Below are 15,754 nucleotides of genomic sequence, written 5' to 3' on the forward strand. Positions count from 1 at the left end.
CCCGATCCTTGACCTAAGGACTTTATCTGCCCCACGGGTTGTTCACACTCTGTTGATGTTGTTACTTGCATCCCTTCCCTGTGGTTTCTCCTCTGAAACCTTGAGTTTTCTTTGGGACACAAGAAAATGACTTCCTCCTTGATTTTTCTGAGCTGGTTATTTGAAGTTTAGACTTAGACATTGTTAGTAGTGAAAAATATTCCAAAGAGAAACTTTAAAGAAACCAGTGTTACTTATTTAAAAAGCAGTGTAGTCCAATTACTGAGAATCCTTGTGTAGCCCTCTTAAAAGAGGACTGAGAGATGGTTTAAACAGTAGCACATCAGGTTGAGGACTGCATTCGGAAGGTCTGATGGTTTAACACAGAAAGGAGGTTGGAATGAGCAGTTTGACTTTTTGTGGCTGACTTTTTCAAATAGCTTTCAGGATGGAAACCCACTTTCTGCCAAACCTATGTGTTTAGCTCCCACACCTAGTCAGGATTTCTTCGTTGCTCTAGAACCAAACCAGGGGCATTGTGAACACTTATGTGTCGCCTTTCGCTTGTGGTAATGGCTAAACTTGACTTGTGTGCCAGGCACCATGCAAAGAGCTGCATATCTGTTACTCATTACTCAGGTTTTTAGGGAAAGGGGTCATAATTCAAACCTCTATCTATCTGTCCCATCTCAGGAATACTGGTTGTGGGACGTTTGCTCTGGGAAGACCAGGGGAAGGAGCTTTGCCTCTGGGTAGATCTTGGTGCCATCTTGTGGGTAGATCTGGAAAGGACCAAGCAGACCCACATCAGCTTCTATCAGGGTGCCTTGCAGAACCCCAAATTACCACACAACACTGTTATGAAACTGCAGGTCAGACATCAGAACTCTGGTCTTGGAATCAGTGAATTTGATTGTGCCCTATACATCAGCTAGTCCTGATCACTCTATCTCCAAAGCACACACCCAGATTCATCTACTCATCTCCATGGCAACTGCTAGGCCAAGCTACCATCCCCTCTTACTTGGACTACTACAGAAGCTTCCTTACTGCCTCGGCCTCCACGCTTACCCCTCCACTATCTATTCTCCACAGGTAGCCAAAGGGATCTTTTTAAAAAATAAAAAACCAGATCTTACCATTCTCTTATGTAGAACTCTCTAGTGGCTTTTCATTAAATTTAGAATAAAACCCAAGTTTCTTGTCCTGGCTCAGAAAGCTCTGCATCTTACAGCTCCTGCCTAGCCATGAGCTCATCTCTACACTCCTCCCCTTCCTTTCCTTAAGTTTTCCCCTGTTCCCACCCTGGGTCCTGGGCACCAGCCTTCCTTCTGCTTCTTCCTCCATTCCTGGCATGGCTGGCTCCTTGTCATTCGGATCTTGCCTTTTGAAATGCCACCTTGGAGGGGCCTTCCTTGACTCTGATTCAGAATAGCAACAGGTTACTCGCCATCAAATCCTTCCCTGTTATGTCGAGATATTTTCTTTCTTGTTCTCATGAATGTTCAGTACCTAGGAAACCATTTAACACATAGTGGGTGTTCAACAAAGATTTGTCAAATGGATGAATGAGGCTTTTCAGGTTCTTGGTCTTATTTCAGCTAGTTACAGGTTAGGGTCAGGTGATTTTAGGCCTTTCCCAATGTAGCATGAAAAGACCATGGGAATTAAGTTCCCATGAATTGAGTCCAGTTCCCACCTTTGCCACTTACCAGCTGTTTAACCATCCTGCTCTGAGCTTCAGTTTGGTCATCAAAAAATGGGGTTAATGAACTTACCTTATTCATATGATAAGGACTAAATTGGATTTAAATAGGATTGGAAGCAAAGTATTTAGTACATAGTAGACACCTTCTTTCTCTATTATAACTGAACCATGTTGTCACCATTTACATCTTCCCCTCCTACTACTCAAGGACAGGGTAGGCATTTGGTCTTTGCACTCCTAGTACCTAGCTCTGTGCTTGGCTTATAGCATAGTAAGTAGGTGGTCCACAAATGTCCGGATTAATTTTGACTCTTCCCCACCTAAGAACTGGTGTCTCCTGACTCTTGTCCAGGCTCTGCCCCTTTGATCAAGTTATCACTCTTTTTCCAGAGACAAGATGGCCACTGGCTGTGCAGGGGAAGCCTGGAGGGGTGGTGTGGACAAAATCTGATTTATGTCTTTACTATAGTTCCTAGGTTTGTAAACAATTAATATAAATTGATCCCAGCATAACTTTCTGTTTCTGATAAAGGGGATGTGGGAAAGAGAGCTAGATCACATGATTCTTTTGTGGTTCCTGAGGCTTCGGCTTTTCCTAAGATTCCTTCTTTTGTGTTCCTTTATAAAATAAAATATATATGAAAATACTCTGAAAACAAAGTGCTGTATTACATGCACATGAATATGTACAGGTTGGTATGAGTATGATTGCTAGGTAATGATTGGTTCAGAAAGGTTAGCTGTTGAGTAAACGTTCATTCAGAAAGATTTTTTGAATGTCTACCATGTGCCGGCACAGTTGTATTGGAAATATAAGAGTGAATAGAGCAGATAAATCCCTGTCTTCATAGAACATTCTTGTGGGAGAGACGCTCCTTAATTAATAAAATAAATAATAAAATAAGTCATGTGGCAATGATGACTAAAGCTACAGAAAAAAAAAAGCAGGCAAGGGATAGAGGGTGTTCAGGAGAGTAGAATTTTTAGACAGGTTATTTATCTCTTTCCTCTCCTACCTCCACCGGTGATCAAGATTTATGGCATAGTAACTTTGCCCTCTAGTGTCATGATGTTGGTCAGTTAGGCAAACGAGAGAAATCTGATAGGTGGTTCATCCAAGTGTCGAATAATGATTTATTTCATATTTCTACCAGCCATATTTATAAAAATACTTTAAAATATTAAAATACAAACAGAGATCATCCTTATCTGATATCCCAATTTAACAATCTTTTTTTAACAGTAAGTCTTAATAAATATGTAAATATTTAAAAAACCAAAAGACTCAACAACTTGTATAGTTACTACCGTCAGCTCAAAAATATACTGTTGTTTCTATATTACCTAGAAATATCTATTGCTTTTGAAGCTGAAAGCTGTGTTACTAAAATTGATTTGAAAATGACTATTCCTTTCTTAAATACTAATGTGAAAAATAATTATCAAAACAGCTATGGCCTGAAGCATTAGATCAGCTTGATTCTGATTTTCACACACACAAAAAGGGTGAATATAAGAGTTCTAGAAGTTCCGATGCCCTTATCCAGAGCAGTTGGGAAGTTGTTTACTCTTTGAGGGCCCACTGCTGACGTCTGCTCACTGAGTAATGTCATCAGATTTCCTGGTGGTGGTTATTTTGGGGGGGCAGTGGTAAGTAGTTGTCCGGCTCTGCTGGGACACTGCTCAACAGAGGTCCTGAGAGCCGGATATACCCCGTAGACAGGATGTAAGGTTAAAATGCAATCTAGTTAAGTAAATAAAGTAGGTGTCCAGTGGTAAAATAGAATTGCTGAAACATGAGGGTTTTTATATGATAGTGCTAAAATTATATTGAGGCAAAATCCATGATCTTTAAAAAAATTACTCTATAGCTTCTTTTATTTCTTAAAATCAATGTAGTGGTGAATTATTTTTATAAGTTGAGATCATAAAAAGTTATGCTGTCCTTTGTAAAAGTTACTTCGCCCACCTTTGGTGTGCAACATGTGCTCGGTCTTGTTTTCCCCGGAGGGATGAGACTTCTGCCCTTAGCTACCCATACCTTCATCTTGTCCCTCAGCTTATGACCAACACTATGTATACATAAATGTATTTTTAAAAATCAAGCCAGTTATTAACATTTTAAATTTTTATTAATTATTACCTTTAACTTATTTTTCTTCTCCTGGTTTCCTTAAGTTTGTACTGTTTACTTTCGCAAATTTGGGGATTTGAAAGCTTAATCTGTTTACTTAATTCTACTTTCACGACAAAAAAGATTTCAGACTGAATTTTATCCATGAGTAAAATTTACTAGTATCCTGCAGGTTTTATTACATGATTTTCTCATTTCTATTATTTTCCAAGTAATCTGTAGGTGTAGTTTACATTTCCCTCTCTGATTCAGAAATTACATGAGTTAATATTTTAAAATTTTCCGGGTAAGGGAGTATTTGCTAACGCATGTTTTAAATTTTGGTTTGATTGCATTACAGTTGAAAATGAAAACTGTCCAAGTCTTATTTGTAGGAATATGTTTTAAGGTTTTCTCTGTGACCTAGTATATCGTATGTTTTTATGCTATTTGTGAATATTTTCTTTCTCTCTTTTCAGACTTTATTTTTTTATGTTCTAACTGATCCTTTGTAGCAAATTTCATGAGCATCCTCTGTGAGAGGCTGCAGATCCCGGTTCACACAGAGGACCGCTGTCTAAACCACTTTATCCTGAGCAGCGGCACATCCCTCCTGTTGATGGGTTTTTGCTTTCTCTTAAGAAAGTGCCCCCCTACCCCCAGTACTCTAGAAAATTAGTGAAATAATTTTCCTTCTTTTTCTTTTTCCTGTCATTTTCTTCCTTTTCTTTCTCCAGGCAGTAGGCCTATATCGTTTCTTGTTCTTTTACTCATTTGTTTCTTTAAACTTTGTTCATAAAAACCAACAAGAAACTCATTGTTCAGATTGGTCTGTCTCGGTGCCTCTTGCTTGCCTTCTCTCTGAGCTGTGGGGGGTGATTATATAGAGCAGGTCTTTCTCTTTTAAGACTCTCCTGGCCCTCCTGGATCATCTTCTCTCAGAAATTCCGGCTTTGGCATCCAGCTGTGCCTATTGACATGAGGTGGCCTGCAGCTCCCAGGTCAGGAGGCTGGATGGTGCCGTGGGGTGTCTGTCCTCTCCGCCCCCCCCCCCCCCCGCCACAGAGTCCTCCTCCCCAGTCTTAGGTCCAGAGTGGTAGTGACCCTCATTCTTACACCTTTGGAGAGATGAAATTACTACAAAGCAAATCAGAAACTGAGTCGGTGTCCCATTATTAGTGGACATCAGTTTAGCAGTTAAAAATATACCTGGACTTCCTCCATCTCTAAGCGGGTTTTGTTACATGTATTTACTGTAGGAGAGAGCACTGCTTGAGGGAGAGATGGGAGGTGGGCAGCCAGGAGGTATCTTACGGGTTCTGCTGCTGCTGTGTCCGAAGTATGGACTCATACCATCACCCAGAGGCCTGGAGTAGGGTAGGGGTCCCTTCATACAGTGTTTCTGGAAAATTTGCAAAAAACGTGTCTCTTCTTCGGGATAGCAGCCCAGGGCCAGGGTTCACGGCTGGATTTCAGCCCTACCTTCTCCCTCTGTTGTGCCCCTTTGTGCAGTGCACAGACTGCCCAAACCTTCCAGTGGCCCTGGGTTTGCAGCACAGGTTATAGAACTAAACAGACGGGTCAGTGGAATCCCAGCTGCCTCTTGCTGCTGTGTGGCCTTAACGTACTTGGAACCTCAGGTTTCCAACTGTAAACTCTCACGCTGTTGTGAAGATTCAGTGAGATTACATATGTTCAGCCCAGTATATGCTAAGCTCTCCATTGGTGCTATGATGTTTATTACTCATTGGGGTTTGGTTATGACATTGTATTTATCTTTGTGCCTTGGTGTTAAGTTCTCAAATAGATGAGCATTTTTGAATAAGCACTGTGCTCCTCTATAAAATGAAAGTGTCAACTGTTTCTCAGTAAGGTTTCTTTGGCTCTGACATCCCATGATTCTGATTGCTGGATTTCATTATTTATGTGCATTTTCGATGTAAGATCTCATTGTCCGTCAGGGGAAAGATGGGAGTAAATGTGGAAGGAACCAATGTTCATTCAGTGTCTAATCTTTGGAGGGTCTTTATTATTGTAATCTCATTTGATCTTTGTAACAAATGAGAAATTGAGGCTGAGAGAAGTTGAGTAATTCACTGAAAGTCACACACAACTAGGAAAAGAAAAGCTGGGATCAGACTAATTTTATTTTTCCTTCCCTGCTCTCCACCTTTCTTGGGGTTTATAAGGGGATGCCTGGGATTCCTCTGTCTACTAAGTGTTTGTCATTTTTCTCTGAAGTAGAAATTTTACTTTCATCTGTGGCACTGAGTAGAGAGAGAAAAATCTAAGCAAGTTTATCTCTTTTTTTTTCTTCTTATTTTTAAGCAAATCTTTTTCTTACAGGTATCAGTAGCTGGCGTGCAGTTTGGCCCCATGAGATTTCATCCAGATCAACTCCAGGTAATATACCATGCTGTGATTTTCATGTTGGTTTTCTTGAAAGAGAGGAAGGGAGAATCTCTAAAGTTACATATTGAAAATAATCTTTTCTTTTAGGTAGAATATTGGATCAATGTTCAATTTCCTGAGCTTGATAACAGTACTATAGTTATGAGAGAATATACTTCTCTTAGAAATACACATTGAGATAGTTAAAGATGAAGAAATGTCTGCAACCTACTTCAGAAGGTTCAGCATTAAGATAACATGTATAATTTGTGTGTGTGTGTATGTAGAAAGAGAAAGCAAAGGTGGCAAAATGTTAACAATTAATGAAACCGGCAGAGTATACTAGCGTTCATTCACATTCACAACTTTTCTGTAGGTTTTAAATTTTCAATATAAAAAGTAAAAGCGCTGTATGTTACTGAATCAGCTCTAGCAGAGAGAAAATATCTATGAATTGTGTAATCCAAAATATTAGACCAAGTAACCAATTGAAATTTAGCTCCAAAGTTATTTGATGCTTCCTTTACACAAACGCACGCTGGCTATGACATCTTAAAAAGTGTGAAGAGGACTGGCAGAAATGCGTTCTCTTAGATTTTTGCATTTGTGTTGTCCGTGCCCCTGGGTAAGCTTAAAGGGACTGAGTCTTGGAGAAATGGTTTCCGTCAGCTTTGTAGTCTCTCCCCCACAGGCTGTCTGTCCCATCTGGACATTACCACTGTTGCCCCTGTTAGTCAGTCTGGGTCTGAAGGGATGGAGCGTGTGCACTCCTGAACCAGATTAGGTGTGGGGGGCCTGGCTGGGAGGGGAGAGGCGGCAGATTCGGGACCCACTTTATCGGGGCCAGGCACGAGGACAGCCAGCTGTCTCTTGTACCTGGTGCTGTTCCTGTGTCACTTAACGGGCAGGTTTTGAAGTGTAACATTTTGGTGTACTTTAAATTTCTCTTGTAGGAGTCTGTAGCTCAAGTGGTAGAGTGCGTGCTCGGCATGCACAAGGTCCTGGGTTCAATCCCCAGTACCCCTTTCAAAACCAAATATGCAAACTTAATTACCTCCCCCCAAGAAAATAAATAAAACAATTTAAAAAATAAATCTCTCATAATCAAAGGAATTTTTTTTAACTTGGAGGAATTACGTAAAGTCTTGAGTCAGAACATTTAAATGCATTATTTGAAGTATTCAATATTATAGGAGTTTGATTGGAATATTAGTGTTTGCCATCTTAGGAAGTACCTAGTTAACTTACTGCTAACTAAGATAAATATTTGTATGTTTTAAATGATTTAGTTTTAAGATAAAATCCTTAGTCAAGTCTCTGGTGAGTTATTTAAGTGGGCTTATTGAAGTAAATATATGATCCATGCACTTTGACTCCCACATGAAGAATAGATAAAATAGCACTTCGGGGAGCTGAGTGCTAACGGCCCTGAGTTATGTGTGGGAAAAGGATTTATTCAGCAGATTGTAATGTTCACATCTGTGTACGTGCCTGGAAAATACTTGGGAGTTTTCTTGTTAAGAAATAATTCTAACAACATCTTTTTTTTAAAAAAGTGTTCATGCTTTTTTCATTCAGGTACTTTTAGTGTTTACCAAAGAAGATAACCAGTGTAATGGATTCTGTAGGGCATGTGAAAAAGCAGGGTTTAAGTGTACAGTTACCAAGGAGGCTCAGACTGTCCTTGGCTGTTTCCTGGACAAACATCATGACATCATTATCATAGACCACAGAAATCCCCGGCAGCTGGATGCAGAGGCGCTATGCAGGTAAGCCTGAGACTCAGGCCTCAACAGTCCCATGGGCATTTATGACATAAATGCAGCCCAGATATACATTAAGTCAAGTTCAGAGTCTTAAGTTGCTTTCCATGCATGTAAAATAAGCAAGACATTAGAATATCATTATTTCAAGGAGCATTTCTTATCTCTTCTGTTTTGTTTGCTTTGCTTAAAACAGTAAGAAAATATGAATGAAGACCATTATTAAGGATGAAACCCAATATGTAATTAAATACACTATCACTGCATATTACTGCAACAAGAATTAATGTAATTTCCCAGATGTTTTTAAAGTTACAAGAAGTTTTAAAATTGTCTTCTAATGTTAGGTTAATATTCCTTGTTTATAATACTTGAAGACTATCAGTATTGTGAGAGAATTCTGGGTAGCAGACAGACATAAATCTAAGAAAAGTATTTTTTAAAGAAAATCATTTGCTGCTGATGGAAGCAAGGCAAAATGAAACAGTAACTATATTCAGTAGAAAACTATTTTGGAAAAGACAAATCGTAATTTTAATATAAAATTTTATAATGTATTAATTTTAGGGACATTTAAATCTTGATTTTTAGGAGATAGAAAAGATTAAAAACCAAATATAACAAGGGTTATAAACTGAGCTGACAGGAACATGACATCCTGTCAAGAGGTTGTCTGCAGGTGCATGGTTACTTCCATGCGCTTGTTTCCTTGGCAGTGAGGGTTCCCCTTTCAGGCAGTAAAACGAGGTAGCTTTCATGCAGGTGTGAGCCACCTTCAGTGGAGCTTCCCCTGGCCTTGAACTGGCACCTCCCATGCTGCGTGTGTTCCTCTCCTATATCTGTCTGGTTGGTGGCAGTTAGCCGTTGTCACTGCAGCCCGGATGTGTTTGACGTGTTATCTGACGGCACGTCCATGAGGGATCATGGCTCAAGAGATGTGGAGAGAGCTCTGATCCAGGTGGAGAGGAGCCTTAGCTGCTTGCCTTTGGGTAACTCTGCTTTCTCTGAGGATGTATTCTCTCAGCTGTAAATTTGGAGCACTTGGTTTCCAAGATCCTTTCTGTCTCTAACATCTGTGGGATAGCACTCAGAGGAAGGGAAGAAAATATCTTAGTTACGTCGTGCTTGTAGTCTTGGTGCGCTGTTGCGAGGCAGGAGACGTGTCTAAGGAGCGCTGAAGAGAGCCCAGATAGAAAAGGTGAAGTGAGGGTGAAATGCTGTGCTGGGGAAAACTTGGCTTCTTGTCCAGGTACAAACCTAGCCACAGGTATGTGCTGGACAATGGAAATCAATTCTCATAGAGCTGATGCTGCTAGATCACCCTGTGTTATAAAAGAAAGGTTAAGTTATGGTAGTTATGCTCCACTTTTTGTGTGTGTGGTAAAATACACGTAACATACAATTATGCTCCACTTTTTGAGGGAGGAAAATGTACTATTGTTACACAATTTGGGAATATTCTAAACAAATAGGGTTAATTCATTCAGCCAAATTTTATTGTTACGTCGTCAATTAAAAATTTATACAACTGTAAAATAGGGAATGTGACCCGAGTTGCTTAATATGTAGTTTTAGAGAAGCATATACTGTCACATATGCATGTCCTCTTCCCCACCACCTTCCGTCCAGCCTCTGCTGGGGGTTAGGGTTTCCCAGGGGAAAGCTCTGAGTTTCAGAAGTTCTTCATGTTGAGCCCAACCTTGTTGTATTTGGCCCACAGGTCGCTAGAACGTTCTTATCCCCTCCCCCGGGTTTCTAAATTTGAGGACAGGAGTGGTCTTTTCAGGATGGAGCACATCCTCACTGCTGTCGGTGGCTCCTCACAAAGTGTGGTGTCATATTCCAGCCCATCGAGGGGGCTGCTCTAAGTGCCTTCTTTCATTCAGGAGCTCTTGTAAGCGTAAGTTTGGTGGATGAGTGAGGAGTGAGCAGAGCAGTCATCCCCCCGTGCCAGCCAAAAGCAGATCTCTATAACCACAACTCCCCACCACCCTCCTTTCCTGATGGCTGTGTCCCAGCCCTGGCCAAGAATCTGAAGTCCTTCTCACTAGCTGTGTTCTACCACATTATCTTAGTCGGCTGAGGATTTGGGGGGATCGGGAGGTCCTTGTGCCATTTGTGGCGAGTTTTCTAGAGGCAAGAGAGGACCCTAATTTATTTTCCCTACATCAGTTTCAACTTGATTCTCGCCCTTACCTGGTTTATCTCCCTTAAAAGCATCCCTTTACAGGTGCCTGCCCACTCTGGACTGTCCTTTTAAGGAATCTTTCCAGGCTCTTCCTCCTGAGCCTGCTCTCCACTTAGCTCACGAGACCTTAGCCCTGGCAGAGCTCTGTCTGTCCCTTCATCTTCCTTTTAGAATACCTTCACAGGGCAAGCAAACGATTTCAGTCCAGTCTCATAAATGCCAACAGAGGAGATACATACAAAGCACTGCCGGTGCCCATGTCAAGGAGGGCTTCACAGGGGATATTTAAGTTGAGCCCCAAAGGAGGAGCAGGAGTTTTGAAAGGAAGGAAGGTGGAGAAAACATTCCGAGTAGAGGAAGCAGCATGTGTAGCAACAGGCAGGTGTCCAGGGCTCCTCTGCCTGGTGGTCAGTGGCTTGCTGGATCAGGCAGGTATGGGCCATGACTCAGAGTGGGGCTGGAGCAGCCGACGTGAGCCTGATCATAGAAGCATTGTGTGCTGAGCCAAAGGCTTCTGATTTTGCCCAGTAGGCATTTGAGACCTTGGCGTATTCTATGCAGGCGAGCATCCAGAGCATAATGGGAGATCCCTCTGGCTGCCAGCCAGAGAGTGGAGCAGAAGACAGAAGTACTCAAGCAAGTCAGCCAGCTGTGAGGCTGTTGTGGGCCATCTTGTGCGGTACCTGGTATCAATGCCTTCTCCCAACTTCCTATCAAACAACCCATGAAGGTTACAGAAGAGACAAAAACTGACCACAGCAATTAACAAACCAAAGATAAGATGGTAGATACTTCAGAAGCTGGGAGATTGAAAAGGACAGGAATACCCACTGTACCTCTTGTGCTGTGGGGACTTACAAAGAAGCCTGTTCCTGGGATGTCCTCTGCATACTTCAGCCTCTGAAGCTGAAATACCAGCAGCCCTGAAGGAAGTAGGAAGAGGCTTTGCTTCACTCCCACTGTGTCCTGCTGATCCGAGTTTGCTGGAGCTGCACTGACCAGATCCCAGCACCAGCACTTCTGTGCACTGGGCAGGGGCCTGCCTCCAGCCCCTGCTGTCCCTGCTGCCCCTTCTCTCACTTCCTACATCTACCAGGAAACCCAAGACAGGGAGCAGAGGGAGATGGACGAAGATGTGCTTTTCCTACCGTGTTGTAAGAAGAGACAGAGGCATAGGAGCCTGAGAATAGTCCTTCACATATTGCAATTTCAAAACAGCAGACAGGACCAGTTCTCAGGTTTAGCTAGAGAAGAGGAGAGAGCAGACCAGGAATCTGCTCTGTGAAGCAGACCTGTGCACGCCTGCTGGCAGTGCTCTCTGAGCATGAACTTACACCTGTTGACCTGACTTGCAAGCCCAGACCTGAGAGGAGGACGGCTGCTAATGCCAACCGTCTAGCAAAAGGGTGCAAGGGAGACTCCCCAGACGCTCTCTGCTGCGGACTCTCTGCCAGGTTGACGTCACTGCCGTTGAAGGATGAGCGAACAGCATAGAGATGGAGACGTGTAAAAAGCTGCCAAATTATGGGAGGAGGAAAAAACAGCCTTATGGATTAAGAAAATTATTCTCTATAGGAAACTGAAGACCCTTTTAGAAGACATGTGCTTAGTGTACTCAGAAGAAATGAAGATGTATTCCTCTGTGCAACAGGAGCAGAGCTCTGGAATGAAAGGAAATGTTTTGTAAAGGGAGATGGAGGAAACAAAGCACTTCACAGAAACCCAAAATGCATTAACAGGATTAAAATCTATATTGAATACAGAAGCAAGATTGAACTCAGAGTGTCAGATACTTTCATACAATATCTGAATTTACCTTGGTCTGCAGATCCTTTTTACTGTTGCAAGTTCCATTCTTTTCAGCCTGAAACTTATCCCACATGGCAGAGGGAACAGTGGCAAAGTACAAGTAATGGAGTTGCACTCTTGTAAAATTTAATTTTTTTAAATGAAATTTTAAATTGAAGTACCGTTGGTTTACAGTGTTGTGTTAATTTCTTTGTAGTGGAGAGGTAATTAGGTTCTTTTTTTTTTTTTAATGGAGGTACTGGGGATTGAACCCAGGACCTCGTGCATGCTAAGCACATACTCTACCACTGCCCTATAACCTCCCCTGTAAAATTTAACTCATCAAAGGGCTTTACTACGTTCTTGTAAGAACAAGTAAGCCTCCATAATGTGGCCTTTTTTCCAGTTGTATGTGAAGACCATCAGGATTATTTGTAGTTGCCTAGTGTATCTTGAGACTGGTAGTTGCCCCCTAATATCCATTTCTACTCTTTTTTTCTAATAATAGAATTCCTGGTGTTTAGCTACAAATACCACCACCTAGAAAATATACTGCATTCCCTAGCTTTTCTTGCAACTGGCCGATGGAAGTGACATGTGCGTCTTCTGGAAAGTGTCCTTGAAGGGAGAGTGCATACCCCTCTTCTTGCTGTCTGGAATGTGGATATTATAGCTAGAGCTCAGCACCTATCTTGGACCATGAGGAAGAAACCACGTTCAGACCGTAACAGAGAACCACAGGATGGAAGGAGCCAGGCTCTGATGCTGTGGAGTGCCCTTGCAGCCTTGGGCTGCCTGCCTCTGCACCTCTTTTATGTGGGTGACAAGTCTTGTTTAATTCTGTGGAGTTTTCTGTTATGCATAGTCAGGTCAAATCCAAATATTACTCCACGGTGCATGATTCTGAGAGCTTCCCAGCACGCTTGTGCAGCCTTTCAGAACCTCATGCTGTGGCTCAGGCCCCATCTTTTTTCTGACTTCTTGGAATCTTCCTTCCTAGTGTCTGGGTATGCATTTTGATGATGCTGTATCACTTCTTTCTTAGTTTTCATGAATTCTAAAGTAAAGAGTATTATTTTTCAACCCAGACTCCTGACTTTACTATTTCCTAGCCAGTTCTGCCTTCTTAAAGATCGGAAAAAGTTAAGAAAACACCTCTGCCTTTTCATGCAGCATTAGACCTCCTTTGCAGGGATCAGCTTGTCTCCAGGAAACCTGGTCTTTCCTTCCAAACTTTGTCCTTAGCCCAGTGCCCCCATCCCTGTATCCAAAACTATTACTGAGATCATCTGCTGATTTCTCACTTGCTATTATTCCACTTAGATCTCTGTTTTTCTTGTAAACAGATGAGAGCTGGTTTGAGATGGTTGGCTGCACACTTAAATTGCCTTTTCTCCCTCTAAACCTTGGTGATATGATAGAAATAAAAACATAAGAACAAATACAGTGTCCTGAGAGGTCATGTGAATAACCATTTGTGAGTCCACGCCTTTCCTTCCTTAGTTAAGATTAGTGCTAGGGTGAATACTAACCAACAGGTTTGGAAAGTGAACTGGCCTTGTCTGTGTGAGTGTCTGCCATGTCAGTCACCCTACCGAGCTTAAACAGCCCTTCCTGTGCGGCTCCTCCTCCAGGAAGGTGAGCGTGGCTACTCCTCAGGCAGGGAGACCGTGGTTGGACAAGGGATTGGTACATGGTCAGCAACCCCTGCGGCGGCCTGTCTAGAGGGCTCTTCCAGTACAGCCATGCAGAGTACCCTTCAGGTTGGCTCCCTCTGGAGAAGCAGATGGAAGCTGGAGGAGTAGAGTGGACACTGGGAGAGATGGATATGTTGAGGGGGAGAGAGGTGGGAGCCGCTTGTCCCATGAGACTGGTTGGTTCCTAGGGCTGCTTTTCCATCCCTGAGCTACTTCCCTGCCCCAGATCTAGTCTACCCTTGGACTCGAAGCCTTTCTCAAGCTGAGTTCCATGAGAAAATTAGGCCCCAGTGCCCTAAGGCAAGGGTAGGCAAAGGGGAACACAGTCAGGCCCATTCATTTATGTATTGTCTCTGGCTGCTTTCAGGCCACAGTGGCAGAATTGAGTAGTTGTGACAGAGTCTGTATGGCCTGAAAAGCCTGAAATATTTACTGTCTGGCCCTTTACAGAGCAATTTTGCCAAAGCTGACGCATCCATTGTATATGATGAATTGACTTCTCTCTTATGCATCTGAAACAGTTATGTTATGCACCATCCTTGGGAGAATTGAGAAACAGTCACTGAAATCACTTTCTGTGTTCTGTGATTCAGAAGTGACACAAGTGATTCTTGAACTAACAGAACTGAAGTCATGCAGTCAGTCTCAGCTCTTCTCTGTCCCATCCTGGACACGGTCTCCAGGAGGCCAGCGTGCTTCTGACTTGGCTGGGACAGCCTGGGCCTGGTCCACTCCATTCTCCTCCTTCTGAAGTCACCCTCCCATGTGAGTCCTCTTCCTTTCAGTCCAGGGGCCGAGTTCCTCCCTCTTCCTGCGGCCTGGTCCTCCTCCGCGGGTCCTGCTTTCTTCCCCAGAGCAGGACGGGTCGAAGCCGTTGCATATCTCCAGTGGAGTAGTTTCTCTTCTTTCCACTCCTTCTGTCACATTTATCTCTGATCTCTTGGCTGGATTTTCATTCCCCATGGCTTCCTGGGAAGCTGCTTATCCAGGAGGATTGAATTCATTCCCTGTGGGGAGCCTCGTAGTCCTTGGGTAATTTCAATGGAGCAATGTCTTCTACTCTTCTCCACCTGTTTTCCATTCTTCATTTTTCCTGTCAGGCATTGATCTTCCTCTTCCTAACTGATAAGAATATCTTGTATTTCCTAGCTTGAATATTTATTGTAACTGTTTTTGTGTGCAGTCTACCTAGAAACTCTTCTTTGTGCTGCTTAGAATACAGTGGAGAGCTGACCCGTGGGCTTCTTCACTCCCACCGTAATGGCAGCCATAGCTTGTGTAATACACGTAAACTTGCATTGTCCTTTGGTGGGACGGGACAAATAACCCCTCTCACATAAACCCCAGGTAGGGAAAATTCTCCACCTGAAACAGCTTAGGTTAACAAAGGCCAGAGCCATGGGAAGACACATCACCTGGGCTAGCTGTTGTCTTCGCACCCCGTAGTTGTTAGGGTTACCAAGGCTGCTGGTTAGGAGTTTGTCCCCTAAAGAGAGAAACATCACGCAGCCAAGAGGGTGACTCCAGAGTATGAAGGGATCTTTTGCGCTCCCTTCTACCTCTCCCCCACCTTTAATTGTTCTACCAAAATTTTTTGTGTATTTATTTTTTTTAAGAATTGTTTAAATTTATTTTAAAAACTCTTTTTTAAAGGTCTATCAGATCATCAAAACTCTCAGAAAACACAGTTATTATTGGTGTAGTTCGCAGGTAAGATTTCTTTTTCTTTCTTTCTTCTTCCTCTTCTTTTTTTATGTTGAGATTCAAGTGTCAGTGTAATGCTTGCTCTTAACAAGCCTGAATAACAGCTTGCAGGCTGTGACAGGCATCACCCTTTTTAGTTTGGCTTTTCTTTTTTCCTTTACTCTTTCATTTTTTTTTTCTTATTTTCTTTTACTTTGCCAGTTAAATTCATGGCAGGAGTTTCTACTCTCATACTAGGTTTTATGATTTTGGACTGACTTTCACTTTAGAAATAGGCAGACTACGAGAGAATTTCATTCCTAAAGGATGACTATTTTTCAGGCATATTTCTTAGGGACTTCTAACTTCAAATATCTGTGAGGATTTGAATTAAACATAATTAGGGGAAACTTACATTTCATTTTAAAATTGGAGGTAAGGAAA

The 15,754-nt window shown here is 42.4% G+C and overlaps 1 protein-coding gene across 3 annotated transcripts in view; it reads left to right on the plus strand.

Annotated features, from left to right (window-relative positions):
• The window catches only part of PDE8A (phosphodiesterase 8A), a 117,034-nt gene that overhangs the window by 57,028 nt on the left and 44,252 nt on the right, over positions 1-15,754 (plus strand). For all 3 annotated transcript variants that reach the window (XM_006198413.4, XM_072950848.1, XM_072950847.1), the window contains exons 2-4: positions 6,147-6,203; positions 7,770-7,960; positions 15,281-15,337. In XM_006198413.4, coding sequence (XP_006198475.1) covers positions 6,177-6,203; positions 7,770-7,960; positions 15,281-15,337 — 275 coding nt within the window. In that variant the 5' untranslated portion in view covers positions 6,147-6,176. The remainder of the gene's footprint in view (positions 1-6,146; positions 6,204-7,769; positions 7,961-15,280; positions 15,338-15,754) is intronic.

Source organism: Vicugna pacos, chromosome 27 (assembly GCF_048564905.1).
Source record: "Vicugna pacos chromosome 27, VicPac4, whole genome shotgun sequence".
Lineage (NCBI taxonomy): Eukaryota > Metazoa > Chordata > Mammalia > Artiodactyla > Camelidae > Vicugna > Vicugna pacos.